Source organism: Misgurnus anguillicaudatus, chromosome 19 (assembly GCF_027580225.2).
Source record: "Misgurnus anguillicaudatus chromosome 19, ASM2758022v2, whole genome shotgun sequence".
Taxonomy (NCBI): Eukaryota; Metazoa; Chordata; class Actinopteri; order Cypriniformes; family Cobitidae; genus Misgurnus; species Misgurnus anguillicaudatus.
In genome coordinates this window covers 35,638,926-35,662,244 of record NC_073355.2, presented here as the reverse complement: position 1 = coordinate 35,662,244, position 23,319 = coordinate 35,638,926, and the positions used below count along the sequence as shown (strand labels likewise).

At 38.0% G+C, this 23,319-nt stretch overlaps 1 protein-coding gene across 1 annotated transcript in view; it reads left to right on the top strand.

The window, feature by feature from the left end:
• The window catches only part of usp43b (ubiquitin specific peptidase 43b), a 94,124-nt gene that overhangs the window by 39,296 nt on the left and 31,509 nt on the right, over positions 1-23,319 (top strand). The window contains exons 4-8 of the mRNA XM_055194670.2: positions 10,792-10,884; positions 13,544-13,679; positions 13,989-14,133; positions 18,400-18,568; positions 22,861-22,972. Coding sequence (XP_055050645.2) covers positions 10,792-10,884; positions 13,544-13,679; positions 13,989-14,133; positions 18,400-18,568; positions 22,861-22,972 — 655 coding nt within the window. The remainder of the gene's footprint in view (positions 1-10,791; positions 10,885-13,543; positions 13,680-13,988; positions 14,134-18,399; positions 18,569-22,860; positions 22,973-23,319) is intronic.

Here is a 23,319-nt window from a genome sequence, read left to right as displayed (position 1 = left end):
TTTCTCAAAAGAAAAATAGATAATTTACTCACCACCATGTCATCCAAAATGTTGATGTCCCTCTCCGTTCAGTCGAGAAGAAATTATGTTTTTTGAGGAAAACATTGCAGGATTTTTCTCATTTTAATGGACTTTAATGGACACCAACACTTAACACTTAACTCAACACATAACAGTTCTTTTCAACGGAGTTTCAAAGGACTATAAACAATCCCAAACGAGGCATAAGGGTCTTATCTAGCAAAACGATTGTCATTTTTGACAATAAAAATAACAAATATACACTTTTAAAGCACAACTTCTTGTCTAGATCCGGTCGTGATGCGCCAGCGTGACCCCACGCAATACGTCATGACGTCAAGAGGTCACAGAGGACGAACGAGAAACTGCGCCCCAGTGTTTACAAGTGTTTTAAAAGAGGACCGTTCCTACGTTGTTGTATGTCAACTGATACTAATTAATGTCTTTGTATGTAACACGTGACCTCCCTACGTCACTACACATTTACGTTAGGTCGCACTGGAGCGGACCTAGACAAAAAGTTGTGGTTAAAAAGTGTATATGTTTTTTATTTTTCCTGTCAAAATGACAATCATTTTGCTAGATAAGACCCTTATGCCTCGTTTGGGATTGTTTATAGTCCTTTGAAACTCCGTTGAAAAAAACTGTAATGTGTTGAGTTAAGTGTTAAGTGTTGGTGTCCATTAAAGTCCATTAAAATGAGAAAAATCCTGCAATGTTTTCCTCAAAAAACATAATTTCTTCTCGACTGAACAAAGAAAGACATCAACATTTTGGATGACATGGTGGTGAGTAAATTATCTGGATTTTTCTTTTAAGAAAATGGAATATTCCTTTAAGTGAGTGTCTTGTGAGTATTTCGTGAACACAAAATTAATCAACACGTCTCTTTTATTATAAATCGTTTTGACGCGTGTGCAGCATGCACATACTTTGAAAAGATGCATGATGCACATGGTTCACATGACGCAACATTTTGAAATGAAGAGCAAGACACATGACACTCCGAACACATATTTTAAATTTGCGCCCCTCAGGAGAGAAGTCACCGGCCTCCACTGGTCCTAAATAAAGTCTTAATTTAGTGGTTTGAAACTTTTCCTCCTTTTCAGACACGCACCTCCAGTCAATTTTTGACAATCTTATGTTCTGTAATGTAGATGGCCTAGGCTGTATTTCTTAACTTTAATGACCTACTTTGTTTGAATTTGGATATGTGGTGAATCATGCAGGACTGAAAGTTTACAAAGGTTGATTTCCTTGAACGGCGCTAGAGCATTTAAATTATTCAAGGAATTAACCCTATGAATGGGTTTGTTTGTTTACTTTTACTATGTTAGGTTACATGATTCACAAAGTGTATTTACTTTCAAGATTGTATGAGAATCTCGATAGCCTGTCAGAGCGTGTGGGGCAGGGCTGTTTGTTTGTTAAACACGGGGGAGTGTTCGGGAAACAGTCATTATGTCATTATTTTTGTTAGTTTCGTTCGGTGATGTCACATGGCCAAAAAATACACAATACCACATTTGTTATTAACAGATTTTTTTTTAAATAACTGCAGGTAGTTTCTAACATTTTAGATGCTGTCATTCTCTAAATTCTCTAAATTCTAGCTCAGTTGGTAGAGCATTGCGTTTGCTACACAAAAATCATAGTTTCAGGGAACACACATATAATGCTTTTTCACTGTCAGGCCGAACCCCTTTGTAAGAACAGTAAAGAACAGTTACAGTTATTGTTATTTACATTGCCTACCGTCAGTAAACTTTTGCATTACCAAGGCAACGACTGACATATTTGCACACTAAAAAAGAATGTGTTCATTTTTTACACATTTTTGTATTATGCCATTTAAAGTCGCCATGAAACGGAAGTAGCAATTGTTTTATTTTCCTTGTGGTGATGTATATCTGAGTGAAACAGCTTCTGAAATGAAACAAGGCAGGGCTGGACTTGTTGTCATGTTGCAATTTGCTAATCGTTGCGATCTTTTCCCGGACTCCGCCCACCTGCCATACCTTATGACTGGAAGTATTGCTGCCTTCACGTGCTATGGGAAAAAATAAATTTCCAGTAGTAAACTGGTATTTACCAGTGTGTTGTGTTCAAGTGCTTTTGTTGTCGTACTTACATTCACGTGAGTAAATTGTTTGATCGCTCATTACTAGGACGCTCCTATTGACTGCTAGCTAGCATCTGCTAGCTGGTAGGTAACACAAAACCGAAACAGTATTTTTAAAACTGACACTGAGTGTTAACGCATTGTATTACAATTGTCAATGACACAACATTGTATAGGCTACAAAAACTATGTGCTAACAGTAGCAAAAAACATTAAGTAGTGTACAATGTTTATCATTCACTGCTCTTCTGTTGCTCTCCACCATTTTCAAAGGTCAAAGGTTATCTCATCTCGGCAACTCGTGCATCAAAATATTCTACGAGTTGCCCAGTAGAAAATAACACATGAGGGGGTGTTCATGTGCATTTTCCACGTCGGCTTTTGGTATTTACCATAATTACCATAGCACGTGAAGGAAGCATAAAGAGAGATTGTTTTGAGGAGGGAAAACATTTGCATTTTTGTTTAAAGATTATGAGGGCACATTAATTTAAAAAAATTATGTTGTCATTGTTGTCATGTCAATGAAGCCATTTGTAAAAAAAATACCACAATATTCCAAATTTTCTTTTCAATTTTATTGCGATTGTAACACATTATGTGTCATTTTGTGTTGATTTTGTGATAAAATAAATAAAAGTGAAAAGTAACACAAAATGTGTGTGTAAAAGAAATAACGTGTTTAGTTTGGCGTCTAGTTTGGGCCAATGCATTTAGTGTGTTTTCACAAAAATAACAATACAGATTGTGTTGTTTTTAATACATCCGTGTTTAGAGTGTGTATTACATTGCAAAGGATGCTTTTATCAGCTCTAGTGATGTGCGATAATTGCAACATGATCTCACGAATTTCCGTGGGATAGTCACGGAATTTTTTGCTAATTTTTCCGTGGCATTCTCACAGATTTGTTACTCAACTGCTTTTTCCTATTTTCTTACCAATGGGGTTAGATTTGGTATTTGCATTAGTATGTCACTTTAAGTATTGGTTTATACTATTTTTTCGGATTTATTCTTTTATATTTTCTAAACTTTAAACAATTGTCGCCTAGCGTTGGGGTTAGAGTTGGGTTTGGGTAAGGATGTCATTTTATCTAAATCTTACCCTAAACCGAAGCGACAATGGTAAGAAACTAGGACAAAACAGTTGATTAACCAATCCGTGAGAATGCCACGGAAAAAGACAGTCGTTGGCAGGCCCACGGAAAAATGCGGATATCCGTGAGAATGCCACGGAAAAATTAGCAAAAAATTCTGTGACTATCCCATGGAAATTCGTGAGATCAGGTTGGATAATTTGCATGTGATTGTTAGGGCTGGGTAAAAATATCGATTCATCAATGCATTGCAATTATTTGTTTCTCAATTCAATATCGATTCATCAAATCCTATGAATCGATTCAGCCCCCCCAGCCAGTGGCGGCGCTGTGGGCAACACTCTAGTGAGAGCGTTCAGCGTTGTACAAGACGCGCTATATCAAAACAGAAAGATCAAAGATGGCAAACAGCAGCACTTCTTTCAAGCCTGTACAATCAACGTGATCAAACATTAGCAGAGGTGGAAAGTTAAGAATTACATTTACTCACGTTACTGTAAATGAGTAGTTTTTTGTGTACTTTTTACTTTTTTGAGTAGTTTTTAAAATCTGTACTTTTACTTAAGTATGTTTTGTTTAAAGTATTGTATTTCGCTACATTTTAAATCATATCCGTTACTGAGTAATTTTTTTTTTTAAAGCAAGGTGATAAAGACACGCAACGGATGATTGATAGGCGGGGGAACGCACAAAAAGAACCATGGAGACGGACGAGACAGGCGCGCGCTAATGCAGACCCGCCTCAGTTCAAATCTTATGAAAGAAACCCCTGGTTATATATAAGCGACCACTTTCCACTGACGCGAAGCGAGTGTTTCATTCCTATGAAAGGTAGGATTCATGCTCTCGAGTACGAAATTGCAGACCGGGTTTTACCGCTCATTTGCACGACGCGTTTTTAATACAATGCGCATTATCCTCCGCAGTCTAGCAGCTTCGCGTCCTCGTGAATGCGCAGGTCATTAGACATGAGAGAGAGAGAGAGAGAGAGAGAGAGAGAGAGAGAGAGAGAGAGAGAGAGAGAGAGAGAGAGAGAGAGAGAGAATAAAGGTCTGACATCAGGTCCCCAGGTCAGGGAAGCTAGAAGCTTATAAACGTGTCAAAAGTATGACATGGCACTCATCTAATTATATGCTCATTTAAACTAGATATAAAGTTTAATAAAATAATGAATGTTACCAGCAATACATCAATTACAACCTTACTATAGTGATTGTATTTACAAGCTGCTGACCAGTGACCACCTTCAAAAGTGCATAACTCACATGTAAAATCATTAAATAATTCCATAAATGTTTCTTAGTTTAAAAAAGCTTTTTATTTTAATTTTAACTTTTTGTTATTGCACTTTAATTGTAAAGATGTTCCTACAATTAAAAATAACTAGTTTGAGATTTATATTCCCTTGTCGTTTTTGAACTATACTAAAATCCTCCACCTCTCCCCGCTGTAAAAAAAAGTAACTTTTACTCTGAGTAAAGTTAAAATGTTTTACTTTTACTTGAGTAGATTTTTAGACCAGTAACTTTACTTTACTTAAGTAAAATATTTTAGTACTTTTCCACCTCTGAACATTAGTAATACTACACACATTATTAAAAAATATACTCAGGTACTTAATTGCTTGTGTATTTACTTATTATTGAATCGATATCGAAGGAAGTTAATCAATATTGAATTGAATCGAATCGAAATCGAATCGAATTGTGAAATTCCTAACAATACCCAGCCCTAGTGATTGTCTTTGATCATCTCATCAGTGAAGCCGGTTCGGTGATTAGTAGTAAATAGCCATCACCTGCTTTTAGATTGAGCGGCATTTACTACACAAAGCTGTAGTTCACCGACAATCGGGGCAATTTAGCATTAATTATTGTGGACGTATCGCCTGCTATATGTATGTGATATGGCCCAGCTTGTCAGTGAACTACGGCTTTGTGTAGTAAATGCTGCTTTATCTGAATAGCAGGTGATGGCGATACTAATCAAAGAACTGCCTTTACTGAAGAGATGCTTGTGATATTGTGTGCACATTATCGCGCATCTCTAATCAGCCCCATGGTGAAAAACACGAAACCATATCCGTACCTCGGTTCGGTCGGATCGGCATAGAATGGAACAGTTATACAACGAGAACAGTTTGGCACCACGATGAAAAAGCGGCTATACAGTACAAATAAAATTCATAACTTGAATACACTGTACAGTAAGTCACTTTAGATTAAAGGATCTGCCACACTTTTATCAACCCCACAGTGGAAAACGAAACCATATCTGTACCTCGGCTCAGTCGGATCGGCATAGAATGGAACGGTTACACAACGAGAACCGTTTGGCATGGCCGTATACAGTACGGATAAAATGCACACCTTGAAGTCGCTTTGGATAAAAGCATCTGGTAAATGAAAGAGAAACCACTGTAGTGAATTTCAGCAGGTGCATTTTTCCCAAATCTCCATTGAAGTACATCTGAGCAGTTTACATCACTCATGCTGTCTCAAGCTGTTTGCTCAGTTCTAACTTTCAGACATAATTACATTTCTTTATAACTCCCTCTTTTCCTCCATCTGTTAGTGGCTGACTAATTTGTCCACTTTGTGTTCGTTTTATGACGGGTGTCAAAAAATACTGTTTATCACCCAACTGCTCACAAAAAGTTTCGTACAAACACCTGGTCCAATCACACGGCAAGCCTGAGCACGCACATAAATACAGCATCTTTATGGACACAACAACAATTAAATATGACTCAGTCCCTTGTTCTTGAGAAGTGTAACGAGTCGTTTTATAAATGACAGCATGCTAGACATCTGCTTATGTTGGGGCGAAACCAAACGTTTTCTGTTTTTCTTTTCGACCAATAGCAGAATATCTGCCGTCTCATCATCTTCAGTGTAAATTATGACAAGATGTTACATCAAAGTGAGAACATTTTATTGTCTTCAGTGTTACAGTTTTTATTGTGTGTTTGTTTGAAATATATAAAACACATGCTTTGAAATACACTGCCAAAAGTGCCTAAATTTAACAAAACACTCCTACATTTCCATCTGAGTTAGGTGTAAAATGATGTTATGGACATTCCTAGTGTGCAGAAAACAAGTAATGTTGCGCATTTGGATAAACTATTTGAAAATGCTTCATTTGTGGCGTAAGAGTACAGACAGAGATTCATTGCTGTGCTCACACCGACAGGCCATGTTTGGAATTTAAATGACTCAGCCTCTCATCCAAGCGTCCCTCATACCAATTTAGATCAAGGCGTGAGTGTAATTCACATTAACCGTCTTCCAAATATTTAATAGTCTCGTTCTGGTTGTTTGGATTTATGCTGCATGTATATGCTGTAGTAGGTTCATACTGCGAGCGAGGAGTGTACCGTATTTGCACATTACTAGTTATCCCAGTATAATGTTATGATACCATAATCCCTCTCTTGTGTTGTGTGCATCCCCTCACGCCCCCTCCAAAGAAAATTCATGACATAGAACAATCTTAAAATTAGAATTTGAATTAAACAAAACATATAAAATGATACAATAAAGTTTTGTTGGTTAGTAACGTTATTTGTCTAAGGCTTCATTACACAGAAATTCTGATAAATTAAAGGATTAGTCAATTTTCTTTAAAAAATCCAGAAAATTTACTCACCACCATGTCATCCAAAATGTTGATGTCTTTCTTTGTTCAGTCGAGAAGAAATTATGTTTTTTTAGGAAAACATTCCAGGATTTTTCTCATTTTAATGAACTTTAATGGACCCCAACACTTAATGCAGTTTAAAATTGCAGTTTCAAAGGACTCTAAACGATCCCAAACGAGGCATAATGGTCTTATCCAGCAAAACAATTGCCATTTTTGACAAGAAAAATAAAAAATTTGCACTTCCAAACCACAACTTCTCGTCCATCTTCCGTCCTGCGACGCGCCGGCGCGACCCCACGCAAATGCGTAAAGACGTAGAAAGGTCAAAAATCCGTGACCGTGGAAAAATCCGTGACTTTTACGTGATGACGTAATACGTGAGATCGCGCTGATGCGTCACAGGAACGGAGGAAGACGAGAAGTTGTGGTTTTAAAGTGCATATTTTTTATTTTTCTTGCCAAAAATGACAATCGTTTCGCTAGATAAGACCCTTATGCTTCATTTGGGATCGTTTAGAGTCTTTTGATACTGCAATTTTAAACTGCATTAAAACTGTTAAGTGTTGGGGTCCATTAAAGTCCATTAAAATGAGAAAAATCCTGGAATGTTTTCCTTAAAAAACATCATTTCTTCTCGACTGAACAAAAAAAGACATCAACTTTTTGGATAACGTGGTGAGTAAATTATCTGGATTTTTTTTTAAGAAAACTGACTAATCCTTTAATATAAAAAGCCATAAAACTGAGGCCCCTTGGCACCATCTCACCCCCTCAAGATGGGCTCGCCCCCCAGTTTGAGAACCACTGCCATAATTAAACAAATGTGAACTTATTTTGCTAATGTAAAGCAAACTCATTTACAGGAAGTGATGTTCATGGACTTATCACACAGATCTCATATATCCTTACTGGGTCACACAATCAGGAAGATAAAGGGTAAACAGTAACTAAAGCTGTTCTGCTGGTATTTCCGCATAGGCTACATACATATACAGTGTGAAATATGTGAATTTTAGTATATGTTGAAGTCTAGCTGACCTTCTGCGTTTGAGAAAATGCGCAAAGTTAAATAGTCTTATATAAGTTCAAAGAGTTTTTTTAAAAGGAGGACGCTGGTGTGTGCATTGTTAGGATGAGCACGCCACCTGCTGGGTATGTCAACATCCTAGACACAGACATCCTAGACACAGATTATTGTTTGTTTTGTTTACAAAGGATGATTGTTTCCAAATGAATATTTCATTGTTTGACGAGCTTGTTTGCATTTCTCTGCCTGTAATGAAGCACATGCAGTTTGCTTTGAGAATCAGGTGTTTTTGTATAAAGCTATTAAATTGCTACCTGGATAAGTGTAGGTGTATTGTAAGGATGTGCGCAATAAGTGCAATAGCAACAAAATTTTGTGTTTTACTTTTTAGCCTTTTTTTCCATAAAATGTATTATTTTAGACTGTACCATCCATGTTTCACATACGGCGGGGTAAAAGGTGCACATCTGTGACTGCATATTAATACATAGATTTTAAATAGTTTTATATTAATGCATTATTATATTCCAACTATAAATATCAATTTTATTTTATTGCCGTCTTTCCTGTACCAAGCACAGACCTGCATCAGGTTGTCACGTCTTATGTAAGTGGATGCAGTGTTAGTCCTTTGCAGTGTTTGTATTCCAGTAACACAGGCAGCTGATATGTGTTTCCTCAAGGATAAGACACATGTGGGCGAACAGCAGCGGTAAATCTCAGAATTATGGAGTTGACAATAACAGTAAAGTCTCCTTGTGACTCTGTCAGCTGGCTGGAGATATACAGGGCTTTTCTTAAAGTCCCCATGAAATCAAAATTGAAGTTTTTTTGGGGCTTTTAGTATGACTGTGTTAGCCTTAAGGTTTAAACTAGTGCACTCCAAAACATTGACTAAATTCACATTTAGAAAACATTACAGTTCCTATTACTGTATCAGCGATTTTTATGACATCACTTTGCACTTTGTCTCTCATCAAATTCCAGGCTAAGAAGTAGACAAAAGTGTAATTTATAGTCGTGCGTAGGTTGTACGGCGTAGCTGAATAATTCATTGTTTGACCAGCTTGTTTGCATTTCTCTTTTTGTAATGAAACTCAACAAAAAGTTAAGTTAAAAATAAGTCTTCATAGGAATTTCCGCTTGTGAGGGTAAAAAAAGATGGGCCAAGTTGAGGAGTGATTTAACTCAAACTGCAACAAAAGTCATACACCACAAGCTGCTTCTTCTTCTTCATGTGTGGATTTACTGACCAAGCTTATTCTTCTTTGGCCATTGTACTGCCACTGTGGGTTACACGCGTGGATACTGCCTACTAGCGGTCTGTTTGTGTAATTGCATGTTGATGCGTACAACGATGCAGAAGTATGAATGAAAACGGACACATAGCCTACGGCGTTGAGGCTACACCTATGCAGAACTATAATGAGCCCTTAAACGCTATAATGCTGCGGGGGAAAACTAGGGGGGGGGGGGAAATAAACGGCGTGGGTCGATAAACGGCGCGGGTCGATAAACGTCACAAGTTAAATGTGTATTACAACTTACCAGGTTGCACTGACACTCTTCCAAGTGAGGTCCTTTTTATTCCTGTCTTTATAGAAATAAGAACGTGTGTCGTATAGCTCCAGGTGACTGCTTACGGACAATATCAAGCGTTCTTTCAGGTTGAATGAGTGACTTCAGGCGGGGCTGCCACCACAGCAGCAAGCAGGCTCCCGATTGGTTAACACGGCATGAAATTCCGCCTAAGTTAAAATTTTTCAACTCGGGCGCAAATTCGCGTCAAACACAAAATGCACAAAAAGCACAATTTGCGCGAACCGCGTGTACCATGGCAGGCGCTCAATTCGCGGTATTTGCGCAAACTAGACGCGTGAATGAGGCGGAAACGCGTCTTCCGTGCCGTGCCAAATGCCTCATCCACGCCGCGAGACCTCCAGACGCGCGTCAACGTGTCTTCACATTGACTTAACATTGAAATCACTCGCACTTCACGCCTTTACCGTGGCTGGTGTAAATGCAGCATTAGGTATTTTAATAGGAGGAGGAGCTATTCATTTGTCCCACCCTAACCTCTAGTTTTAATGTAAATTAAGCGCATCAAACAAAGCTGCACATTTCAAGGCACTTCAGTGAGTCTTTAAAGGCGGAGTCCACGATGTTTGAAAAACGCGTTGGAAAATGAGACGGGCCGACTACCAAAACACACTTATAGCCAATCAAATCAAATCAAATGCCGGGTTGCGTATGTGTGGGGCGGGTCTATCAACAGAAGGTCCAGATTCTATTGGGGTAGGGGCGTGTTTGTTTGGGTGATTTCAAATATCAACATTGGCTTTCAAACATCGTGGACTCCGCCTTTAACACTCCAAAACACTGTTTGTCTCTCCACTTCACATACCTTGCAGGTGCCAACAGGGAATGATTGACTGATGATCAAAAACTTAATTTTTTTTGACAGACCACATTTGTGTTTACTGTATGTATCTGTAAACATGGGCATCTATTCTGGGGACGGGAAAACCTTAAAAACTGTTGCTTTAATGTTTACAAATCATAGTAAAAATCAAAATGTGCACAGTAAATATAACAGAGAGACCTTCAGGGTTGTGATTGACCAATGATGAGAGAGTTAAATCATGCATTTGCAAAAAAACTGCAAATGAGATTTTGGCGGCATCAGTTTCCGTTACAACTCTAATCCTGTATTCCCAAGAGAGTCCCGTGCTTCCTGTGACATCACTTCCTCTTCGGTTTTCTTAAGGGTCATACAATGCCTAATAGTTTCATTGTGTTTGTCCGTATTGTGTATTTTTTCGAATGCAGTTTATGTAACTTTTTAACCACTTGCGTCCTCTCGTTGTTTTTCTCAGGTCGTCTCTCACCTGCCCGCACTGTCTTAAGCAGAGCAACACGTTTGATCCATTTCTCTGTATTTCCCTGCCGATTCCTCTAAGACAGACAAGGTGAGTGAAACTATACCTAGCCAAAGCATGTTCAGGTCACTAAATGATTCAGAAATGTCCTTTTTTCATTCTTTTTTGGTAGCTGTGTTTCATTTTTTATTTTAGAGACAGGCTGCCCTTACCGTTCTCCTTCCATTAACTCGAAAGCAATAAAACATTGAGTTGCAAGGGAAATCCTTTTTTATTGCAAAACCCTTTCAGACAATAATAAAACAATGTGCCACACACACAGGTGCACATGTTTATGTGCTCCTCCTGTGTAGCTCAGTGGTAAAGCATTGCGTTAGCAGGGCAAATAGTAATGGGTTTGAACCTCTTAGTGAACTGTATGTTGCTTTGGATAAAAGCGTATATGTCAAAATGTGTAAATGTAAAAAAAACCTTACAATGTGGTTTTACAGATATATTTATCTTAAGTTATACTCCTCTATTTAAAGCACAAACGTTATTTTCCAGTTATATGTAGCTTTTTGAGTTGGTACTTAATCTAGTTTCACTTTCATCGCTCTTTTCCAGGAATTCTTTCAGCATCCTCTCCGCCTGCAGCCTAACTCCTCCCTCTCTTTCACTGTGGAGATGTGTGTTCAGATTTTAGGTTCTATTGTGTAGCTCTTGTTCTTAAAATAGATTTTAGACACTTTATTGGTTAGTTAGAGAATTAAAGAGGTTCACTTAGGCCGCATTTACACTGGATGTTTAAAGTGACTCAATTCCCAAAATATTCCTGTATCAAGACTTGTCGTATTTTATTGAAGAAGCGACGTTGGCAAATGACGTAAACTCAGGTGCACACCACCCACGATCACATGACTCCTCTTAGCAACATGATCTCACGGCAAGTTGTGTTATAGTCACGAAAAATTTTATTAATTCGTGTCTATTTTATTCGTGCCTTGAGCACAAATGTTTTTTTCGTGTCACTCGCACACATTTTTATAAATAGTTTTTCGGGTCCGTGGCACGACTTTCTTTTTTGTCTCATTTTATATATTGTTTTTTTCCCCTATTTTAAAATATCATTCTCGCTTGGGGTTGGGGTTTGGGTTAGGATGTCTAAAAATGTAACAGAAAATTATTCTAACCCCAACCAACAATGGTAAGAAAATAAAAAATATGAGAAAACAATACATAAAATGCCACGAAAAAGAAAGTTGTGCCACGGACACAAATTTTTTTAATAGAAATTTGTGTGAGTGACACGAAAAAGACATTCGTGCTCACTGCTCAAGGCACGAAAAAGCTAAATTTATATATATATTATACATAGTTCACACACACACATATATAATGTAAACAAAAACTTTTATTCTGCTATAGATTAATCACTATAGATTAATATATATATATATATATATATATATATATATATATATATATATATATATATATATATATATATATATATATACACACATAAATATGCACACATGCATGTATAATTTTAAGAAAAAAATATTTATATATTAAGTATTTAGATTTATATATAATATAAATTATACATAAATATACAAATTTATATACACATATAAACATTTCTTAAATATATAGACGTTTTCATCGGACGCACGTGCGGTAAAGCGAAACGCGTCTGGTCCGAACTTTACTTCCGGTTTCAGTTTTTTTAATGGTCTGACTAGTTGCTAAACTGAACTCTTGAACAAATACCTCGTTGAAAACTACGTGTTGTATATTTTGCTTAAACGTTTAAAGTACTTTGTTGTTATTGATTCTTAGCGGAGTTTACCAGAAGTTACGTGTTGACCACGAAAGCCGCTTGTTTATGTTATTACTGCTGAAACCGTCTATACGCGCATATATGTGCATTTATCTATACAAAGTTATTATATACGATGTAAACAAAAACTTCAATTCTGCTATAGATTAATCGTGATTAATCGTTATGTATCCCTAACTATAACAAGACTTTCTGTGAGATCAGTCTGCTTCTTAGCTATGTAATGGAGGACAACGGCTCCTAGTGGAATAAAGCTGAAGTTTCATGTCTTGTTACAGAAATAAAGCTGTATTTAAATACTGCATAATCATTTTATCTGTGTTCATTGCATATTGTGACATTTTACTTTTTCTGTGGCTTAAGTTGTTCCAGGTCTGTATGTCTACCCTGAATTGTTTTGCCAAATGTTTAGTGTAAATGCAGAAATCGAGTTGCTTTTAAAAGATGATGTAAGCGGGGTAATAAAAAAATGGATTTAGTCAACAAATCGGAATTGGGCAGTGTAAATTAGCTTACACTGCTGGCCACACCCACTTGCCCATGTAGCGCACTATTTACAGTAATATTTATTTGTGATTGTCAGCTAATTTTATAAATATAGTTTAAAAGCTGTGCCCTTATTTACTATGAGATCTGTTCTTGCGTATTTCCTAAAAATCCTCAGGTTTTTTTCTAACATTAAAGATTGTATCGTTCATTGCATCGATATGTAAAATGTAAATGTGACTCGTCTGTGAAATTCAGGTTAAAGTCTGATAATTAATTTGTACGTTTGATTTCAGTCATTGATTTCATATATAATAACATTCTCCCTATTCTGGGGATAGGGGACGTTGATAAATGTTTAAAAATTTTGAAATGTCCTTTATTAGTGAGTTTTAAAGCTGCTTTCAGATTACTGAAGTATTTGTTCCTTCTCTGCAGGCCACTTTATGTGACTTTGGTCTTCAGTAATAAAGGGCAGAGATATTTGCGAGTGGGACTTGCTGTGCCTCTCTTCGGTCCTGTGGCGTGTTTGCGCAAGATGGTGGCAGATGAGGGGAAAATCTCTCCTGACCAGGTGACAGACACACAGACAGTTTCACACAGACAGACCTCATGCAAACAATAAACACCTGTCATGCTAGTCATTTGCACACCCTGTATGATTGTTTTTACAAAATCCTATTATGTTAGGCAGTAATCTGATTGATATTTTGTAAGTTAAATGTGTATAGTTTTAATAGTAAAATTGTATAATATGGGCTTTGCTAATATATTGTTCTTCATGACTGTATTCTATATTAGACTGTAAACCAAGCCAAGGTATTTCAAAGACAACATATGCTACTATGTTATACTGTATAAAGGTCATTTACTTTCCCACTAGGTCATATTGACAGAAGTCTACACAACAGGCTTCCAGCGTTCATTCTTTGACGATGAAGATCTGACCAGCATAGCAGAAAGTGATGTCATCTATGCCTTCCAAGCTCCGCCCCTTTTCATCAGGGGAGGGTCTACACGAATCTCAGGTAAATGTGTAAATCACAATTTCGCCATCAACATCACATCTTTCTAGGTATTTGAAGCAAATGCAAGTGTGGAGAAAGAGGACCGTTCCGACGTTGTTGTATGTGGAATGATACTTATTAATGTCTTTGTGTCAGTTTATCATTTAAAATGGTCCGCAAATGTGCGTTTCATATATGTAACACGTGACCTTTCCATGTCATTACGCAATTACGTAAGGATGCCCTGGCGCTTCACAGGACTGGGTAAGACGAGAAGTTGTGGTTTATTGATAGTCCACACCTGTGAGTTATTGACCACAGCAAAAATGTATCTCTGTCTAAAACATTATCTTTGTTTTTCTGAAAAATGTTACTTTCGCCCCTGCTCTCCCCTATGTGCCCAAGACGTTCTTCTTTCATTTGGTTTGAGATTTATATCATTGTGATGTATGGTTAGACAGTGTGAAATGTGTGACATCTTACTAACTCTCTCCTACCTGGTCGATTGCAGATGTGAAACCAGGCTCGATTCAATTTTAGTGGATTCTTCCTTTGGGTTTAGGTCTGTCGAGTGCAGAGGTGTTTAATTAAAAGTTAAAGCTATAATACACTCATGGAGTTCATAGAGTGACAAAAGAGATCTTGCAGATATAAAAAGACCTTTAGATGTAATTCTGGGATACCCAGCTGCCTTGATACTGAGCTGTAAAGCATCCCTCCATTTACATGCAACCAAATAATCCATTTGTAATCGTATTGATGGCTCAATCGTATTAAAAACCTTAAAGGAATAGTCTACTCATTTTCAATATTAAAATATGTTATTACCTTAACTAAGAATTGTTGATACATCCCTCTATCATCTGTGTGTGTGCACGTAAGCGCTGGAGCGCGCTGCGACGCTTCGATAGCATTTAGCTTAGCCCCATTCATTCAATTGTACCATTTAGAGATAAAGTTAGAAGTGACCAAACACATCAACGTTTTTCCTATTTAAGACGAGTAGTTATACGAGCAAGTTTGGTGGTACAAAATAAAACGTAGCGCTTTTCTAAGCGGATTTAAAAGAGGAACTATATTTTATGGTGTAATAGCACTTTTGGGAGTACTTCGACTTGCCTGAAAAGTCCACTCCCCTTCTCACTCTCATAATGGGAGAGGGAGGGTGTTACTGCGCCGAGTCGAAGTACTCACAAAAGTGCTATTACGCCATAAAATATAGTTCCTCTTTTAAATCCGCTTAGAAAAGCGCTACGTTTTATTTTGTACCACCAAACTTGCTCGTATAACTACTCGTCTTAAATAGGAAAAACGTTGATGTGTTTGGTCACTTCTAACTTTATCTTTATCGGGTGGTGTACTCCGATCTGTGATCCGATCCGCAGGAGAAAAGTATTCATGTAAACGGGTGAATCGTAGTATTTTCTCAATTGGATGCAAAAATACATTGTGCACATGCGCAGAACAGTTGTGCTCAAGTTCACGTCTTATATTAAACTTTTATATCACATGATTCTCGTCACAGAATCACGCAATAGCAAGGCAGTGGCATCACGCATTATTAAGGTAACGTTAATGGGGTCACGCAATGTATATTCTGCCGCGTTTATGTGTACTTTTAAAACATTAGGCTACTTAAAGCAATAAAATAGCATTGTGAGTTTTGAAACATGTCTTTTCATTACCCCATATCTGAAAACCTCTTAAGAACAACTTTCTCCAACTCTGTTTTGACTTTAATCCAGAGATAAAGAGAGATGCTGTCCGCAGCGAGGTGTTGCCAAGTCCTCTGCTTTTTTTCGAGTTTAGATTTGAGCTCATGTTTAAACTAGTTGTTTTTTCTGCGTGTTAAAGATAAAAATATTTTGTTCATTAGTTATTGGTATTTGGGCTGTTAATTTCCATTTGGGATGGTTCTGATGCGCGAATCTGGCAACCCTGGCTGTGCACTTTCGTTCGGTTCGGATTCTATAGAATGTACATGTAAACGAACATTTCAATCAGATTGCAATGTTTAGGGTGCATGTAATCTGTATCGTCTTAAAGGAATATTCCATTTTCTTAAAAGAAAAATCCAGATAATTTACTCACCACTATGTCATCCAAAATGTTGATGTCTTTCTTTGTTCAGTCCGGGGGAGGTTGTGTTTTTTGAGGAAAGCATTCCAGGATTTTTCTAGTTTTGGTGGACTTTGGTGGAGCCCAGCATTTGATGCTTGGCTCAACACTTAACAGTTTTTTTCAACGGAGTTTCAAAGGACTATAAACAATCCCAAACGAGGCATAAGGGTCTTGTCTGGCGAAACGATTGTCATTTTTGACAGGAAGGATAAAAAATATATACTTTTAAACCACGGCTTTTCGTCTGGGTCCGGTCCAGCGCGACCTAACGTAAATGCGTAGTGACGTAGGGAGGTCACGTGTTACATATATAAAACACACATTTGCGGACCATTTTAAACAATAAACTGCCACAAAGACATTAATTAGTATCAGTTCGTCCTCTGTGACCTCTTGACGTCATGACGTATTGCGTGGGGTCAGCTGGCGCATCACGACCGGATCTACATGACGAGAAGTTGTGCTTCAAAAGTGCACATTTGTTACCCTCCCTGTCAAAAATGACAATCGTTTCGCCAGACAAGACCCTTATGCCTCGTTTGGGATTGTTTATAGTCCTTTGAAACTCCGTTGAAAAAAACTGTTAAGTGTTGAGTTAAGTATTAAATGTTGGGCTCTATTAAAGTCCATTAAAATGAGAAAAATCCTGCAATGTTTTCCTCAAAAACATAATTTCTTCTCGACTGAACAAAGAAAGACATCAACATTTTGGATGACATGGTGGTGAGTAAATAATCTGGATTTTTCTTTTAAGAAAATGGACTAATCCTTTAATCTTCAATCGTATTAAATTCAATCGGATTGACAAAATTTGTGCATGTAAACATAACCATTGTGAGTTATTTACTAAGTTATACAGTCAGACTATCTCTTACCACTTGTAAGTTATATGAACTTCATCCACGGGCTTCCAAATAGGAGCTGGCCATGACCGCTAGTTATATCCACGTTGTCGTGCACGCCAAGTTGGCCATTTTCATTGTGTCCCATCTTCTTAGCGACCATCCGAGCCAGCTGATAAATAAAAATTTTGCTGAATCCCATAGGAGGGACCGCAAAAACATCTTTTCTATCAATAAATGCCTTGATCGCGTTTCTCTATTAGTCTTTTAAAATGAATGCGCTGTCGATATCTTCTAGAACAGACTCGATGGCAGAATCTTCACATCTCAATTCTTCAGCGGCAGCCGTCTTTGTACACGGATTCAACACAAGCGCTGTTTGGTGACGTTACTTTTGATCATATGTCCATCATCGTATAAAGCCCGCCCTGTCAATTTGATTGGCTCGATCAGCTTTGGTTCGAGCGTAGTTGCGCCACAACAGAGCGACACCAGACCGAACTTCCCGACCTGAAATGTCGTAGGCGTTTTTGTGGAGTTGCAAACAAACAACTTTAAAAAGTAAACTTTAATAGGAACACTTTTATAGGAATAAGTCACCCAGAAATGCAAATTCTGTCCTTTTGTTCTCGTTCTAAACCTGTTATTTTTTTCTGTGGGTCACTAATGGAACATTTTCTTTTCATTTTTACAGTCTTTATGACTTGTAATGCTGTCATGCTGAAAAATAAGCAAAAACATCCTTAAAAGTACCACATAGCAAGCATCAATAAACCATTTTAGCCGAGTTCTTTGGAAACATTTTTTCTGTGAAAAACAGACTGCAATTTAGGTTATTATTCACAAAAACAAAACTATAATAGCATATGACCTTTTTGTTGGAATGATAGATTTAATTTTGACTCTATATGGTCCCTATTAATTCGTATTGAAAATAGCAAGAAAAACAAAAAAGCAGCCTCATTTGTGTTTTCTGGAAGAAATCCATACATACTGGTTTGAAACAACATGAGGGTGAGTAATAATGGAAAATTTTTTATTTGGGTGAACTATTGTAATTTCATGCATCTTTTAGGCTTGCTGCCCAGCCATGATTTATTATGAAACAACATATAAACCTTGATGTCTATTTAGGGAGTTAGTGTGTATGTGTGTGTGTTTGGTGTTAAATCCACCCTACTGTGTTCAGTCTGTTCATCTGCTGTGCTCTCTCTCTCTCTCTCTCTCTCTCTCTCTCTCTCTGTCTGCTACAGATGATAATTCTGACCACAGATCAGTATCAGAAGGTGACTTCTACCTGTCCTTGTGTCTGTTTTCGTTGCAGGGTACCATCACAGTCTTCCGTCATCCCCGTTCATCTCCTCCGCACAGGAAAGTCAGAGACTGGCTGCGTCTGGAGCGTTGTCCTCAGAGTTTTTGAACCAGACAGATGGGATGGTGAAGATCTTACTGCTGGTGTGCAACACAGCCGGAGCAGGACAGCAGGCAGTGAGGTATATCTGAGATTTGATAAAGGGGAGGTGAAGGTCAGGTGTGCCAAAAGTAATTTGTAAAAGGTGTAATTTATTTTTGGCGGCATCTGGTGGTGAGATTGTGAATTGCAGTCAACCTCAATTTCGAAACGTCATGAAAAGCCATCGTCTGAGACAGTGTAGGGACGAAATGCGCTCTGTTGAACAGTTTGTCCATTTAGGGCTACTGTAGAAACATGGCGACTTCCTGCGGTGTATGTAGATAAAAACGTCTCATTCAAAGGCAATAAAAACAATACAGTTCATTATGAAAGGTCTTTATACACCACTGATAATATAGTTATGTATATTATATTGCATTTCTGTCAAGAGATCCTTCTAAAAGTTACACAGTGCACCTTTAAAATTAACTTTTAGTTCAACTTTAGACTTTCAGTCTAAAGGCCTTGACATTTGATGTTTTGACATTCATCTCAACCATCACATTACATCAAATGTTTAAAAAAATAAGTGTTCTCCTGTCTCCTGAAATGTGTGTTTTTCTTCCACGCTTCTGAAAGGATAGAAAGAAAGAGAGCTTAAAACATATGGGTCTCTCATTTAGAGGAGGTAGATGGAGTAGATTGTGATTGAAGTTTTCATTAGTCTTTCTCCAAGTCCTGACAAAGCAGCAGAATATAATATGTTTACAGCCTGGTACAAAATAGTTTTCGGTCTATATAGGTATTTTTGCCCTTCATGACAAATGTGTAGTGTAGGATAATATCATAAAAATTCTAGACTTTTTAAGCACACGTGCTAAACTGTTCACTTTAAATGTTTATATCTTCTGTATGCGAATGTTGATTCATAGCAAAATGCTTTTTTGCATAGTTGTGTTTGACACATGAAAACGTCTCGGGTTACGTATATAACTGTTGTTCCCTGAGAAGGGAATGAGGCGCTGCGTCTCCCTTGCCATACTTATGTGTCCCTGTAATGCCCTCTTTGGCAATATTTCAGGTAGCGATATACTTACTGGCTCCCGTGTCACCCTGTCTTTGTTGTTAAGCTTCACCATTGGTTGAATTTGATATACACATTCACACACTCTTATCCTTGGAGGCATTCCCAAAGTGTCACGGCAGTGACGCAGTGCGAGTTCCCTCGAAAGGGAACTGTAACAATGTATCTTTAACGGTAACACAATGTAACCTTGCTCTCACTTGAAATGTGTCCCCACATTCAGTCCTTGAATTTGAGGGTATTGGACCTGGAAAGTCCTTGAAAGGTCCTTGAATTTGAAGTTAGCTAAGGTGTGGGGAACTTGTATGTAGGAAACGTGTCAGGAGGTTTGGATAAATGCATTAATGAAATTGTAATGTACCCTTTAGGTACGTAGCTGTACTTTGGGTAAAGGTGTACTTTTTTTAAAATGGATACCATCCTAATGACAGCTTTTTCTGAGAATGTAGAGTCGAGATAGTGTTACATGAAAGATTATATACAGATTATAGACACCTCTATGCCCTAAGGATCAGCTTTGTTAAAGGTCATTTAGATCAAGATTTTCAAAAGGTCTGTGAAAAGATTTTCTTTTTGTCCCCGATGAACATTTTTGGTTGAAAGGTATTGAGGCTAGAGATACAGTACTGAGGCCTTATTACAAAAACCTGCTAAATTTACATTTATTGCTTTTAACCAAAGCAACTCCAGAAATAACGTTAAACTGGGTATACTACTTAAAACCAACATGGTTACTACTGTATAAATAAGATGGGATTTAGAATCAAACTGTACTATGTATATTTTTCTATGTACAGGTAATTCAGCATGATATACAAAAATGACAGACACATGCCTTATCTTATCTTACCTTACTTTATCTGCTTAAATCTAGTCTCTGTTAGCTCTCACAGCCTTGTCAGGAAGAACTTCATTGCCGTTTTTGGCTACACAATTATCCGATTATCACATTCTGCTTTCCTTCAGCTATATTTTGTCTCTTTTATTCACACTGTATGAGTCCTGGAAAAAGAATTTAGCTGGAAATATGATCACTACCCTCTTGCTCTAAAGGGTAGGGTTTCAAGGGCGTAGTTGAGGACGTTGAAATGTAGAGTAAGAGTTTTGTTCAAAGAAGTGGATTTTTTTGCCAAGAAAAGCTTGCGTGCACTTAAGAGGGCGTGTACACCAAAGCGTTTAAAACGCGGCTGAAAACACCAGGTGGAAGCCGACTGCTTGCCAGCTTTTTTTCAGCTGAGCGCTTTGGTTGCTTTTGCTTTGTATATTTGTTGTTGAACGATGCGCCGGTTGGTTGTTGTGATATTCGTCCCACCCATCCTCCACTGTGATTGGACGGCTGAGTGAGCCCTTACCATGGGTTCACACCAGCCGCGTTTGAGTCGTCAAATTCGCGTCTACCATGTCTTTTTTGCCGCTTGAACATTTTCAATTTTCTCGCTTCATTCGCACGTGAAAATCGTGCGTGAAATTCTAGTCATCGAGCCATTCACGCAGAAATTCGCGTCATGGGAGGGGCTTCTGCGACTCTGCTCGCTTCCTGTAATCACGTCACTACTAAAGCAAGCTCCTGATTGGTTAACGTGGCAGAAGTTCAAATTTTTCTCGCGCGTTTGCCGCAGCAACGATAAATTCGCGCCAACGTGTCTTTACATTGACTTAACATTGAAATCACTCGCGCTTGAAGCCTCTACCGCGCCTGGTCTGAACGCAGCAATAGAGGGTTTTGCAGCAAACGACAGTCAAATTTGTTACATAACAATTAAGGCATTTCAATTACTAACTATGAAAATGTATCTAACGCACTTAAGGCTGAAGTATGATACACTTTTTACATGTATGCGAGGGTCCGTGTGATGCTATTTTCATAATCAGAATAGTGTGCGTTTACTGTATACTTAGCAAGGCTGTGCGTTCGACCATGCGCGTATGTTTACATACACGTAATGTGGCATTCATACCAGATGCGGAAGAGGCGGCAAGCACGAGTGATTTACATGTTAAAGGAATAGTCTACTCATTTTCAATATTAAAATATGTTATTACCTTAACTAAGAATTGTTGATACATCCCTCTATCATCTGTGTGCGTGCACGTAAGCGCTGGAGCGCGCTGCGGCGCTTCGGTGGCATTTGGCTTGGCCCCATTCATTCAATTGTGCCATTTGGGGGTGGAGTTGGAGGTGGCCAAACACATCAACGTTTTTCCTATTTAAGACGAGTAGTTATACGAGCAAGTTTGGTGGTACAAAATAAAACGTAGCGCTTTTCTAAGCGGATTTAAAAGAGGAACTATATTTTATGGCGTAATAGCACTTTCGGGAGTACTTCGACTTGGCGCAGTAACACCCTCCCTCTCCCATTATGAGAGTGAGAAGGGGAGCGGACTTTTCAGGCGAGTCGAAGTACTCCCAAAAGTGCTATTACGCCATAAAATATAGTTCCTCTTTTAAATCCGCTTAGAAAAGCGCTACGTTTTATTTTGTACCACCAAACTTGCTCGTATAACTACTCGTCTTAAATAGGAAAAACGTTGATGTGTTTGGTCACTTCTAACTTTATCTCTGATTGGTACCATTGAATGAATGGGGCTAAGCTAAATGCTATCGAAGTGTTGCAGCGCGCTCCAGCGCTTACGTGCACGCACACAGATGATAGAGGGATGTATCAACAATTCTTAGTTAAGGTAATAACATATTTTAATATTGAAAATGAGTAGACTATTCCTTTAAGTCAATGCAAAGACGCGAATAGGCATCCTGCGGCGGTACGAATTGAGCGTAGCTGCGGGAAACGTGCGAGTTGAAGAAATCTGAACTTTGTCAGATATTCACGTCGCGGTAACCAATAAGGAGCTCGCACTGGTAGTTAAGTGATAAGAGGGAGCGAGCGGAGTCACAGAAGCCCCTCCCATGACGCGAATTTCAGCGTGAATGTCTCGAATGACTAAAATTTCACGTGCGAATGAAACGAGTAATCTCAAAATGTTCAAGCGTCCAACTACGCACGAATAGCACGTTTTTGCCGCCTCTACCGCGGCTGGTATGAACGCACATTAAGAAAGCTGACTATACTCCTGGCTTCAGAGGGTTTTGCTGTATTCAGGAGTTAAAAGGTGTGCAATAAACAATCAATTTTGTATATTTAACAATATACGTTATGCACATGTATTTTACATACTGATATGATGTAATTTGAACACATTTACAAAATTATGTCATTTGTATATGCATACTATAAAACTTAAGTAATTCAGTCTGGTTTTGATTTATTGTTATGACCCACAATAACATCATATCTGTGCACCAGCAGATTTGGTCCACCATTTCTGATGAGAGAGGACAGGTCTGTGTCCTGGGAGCAGCTACAGCAGGGCATCCTCAGTAAACTTTATTATCTCATGATCAATGGATCACAAGCACAGGTAATACATCATCATCATAACACATACACAAGTCTTGTTTTTATATAACTTTAAAAACGAATCATGCGTCAAAATACAAAGTCTTCGTGCGTCAATGCAAATAATGAACAGATGGAGTTTTTTATTGTTTATACAGAGATGTTCCTGCATTCATTAGATCAGATTAGTTTAATCAGAGTAGTTCAGTATTTACTTAATTGGCATTATGCAAGGTGCAAGTACAAACGCAATACAGTTAACAACCAAACAAAAGTTATATATAACAGTATATAATATAAGACTAAAGTAATCTGTGAACTTAAAACATTGCCTGTAATCATATGGATGTGATTCTATACAGAAGAGCC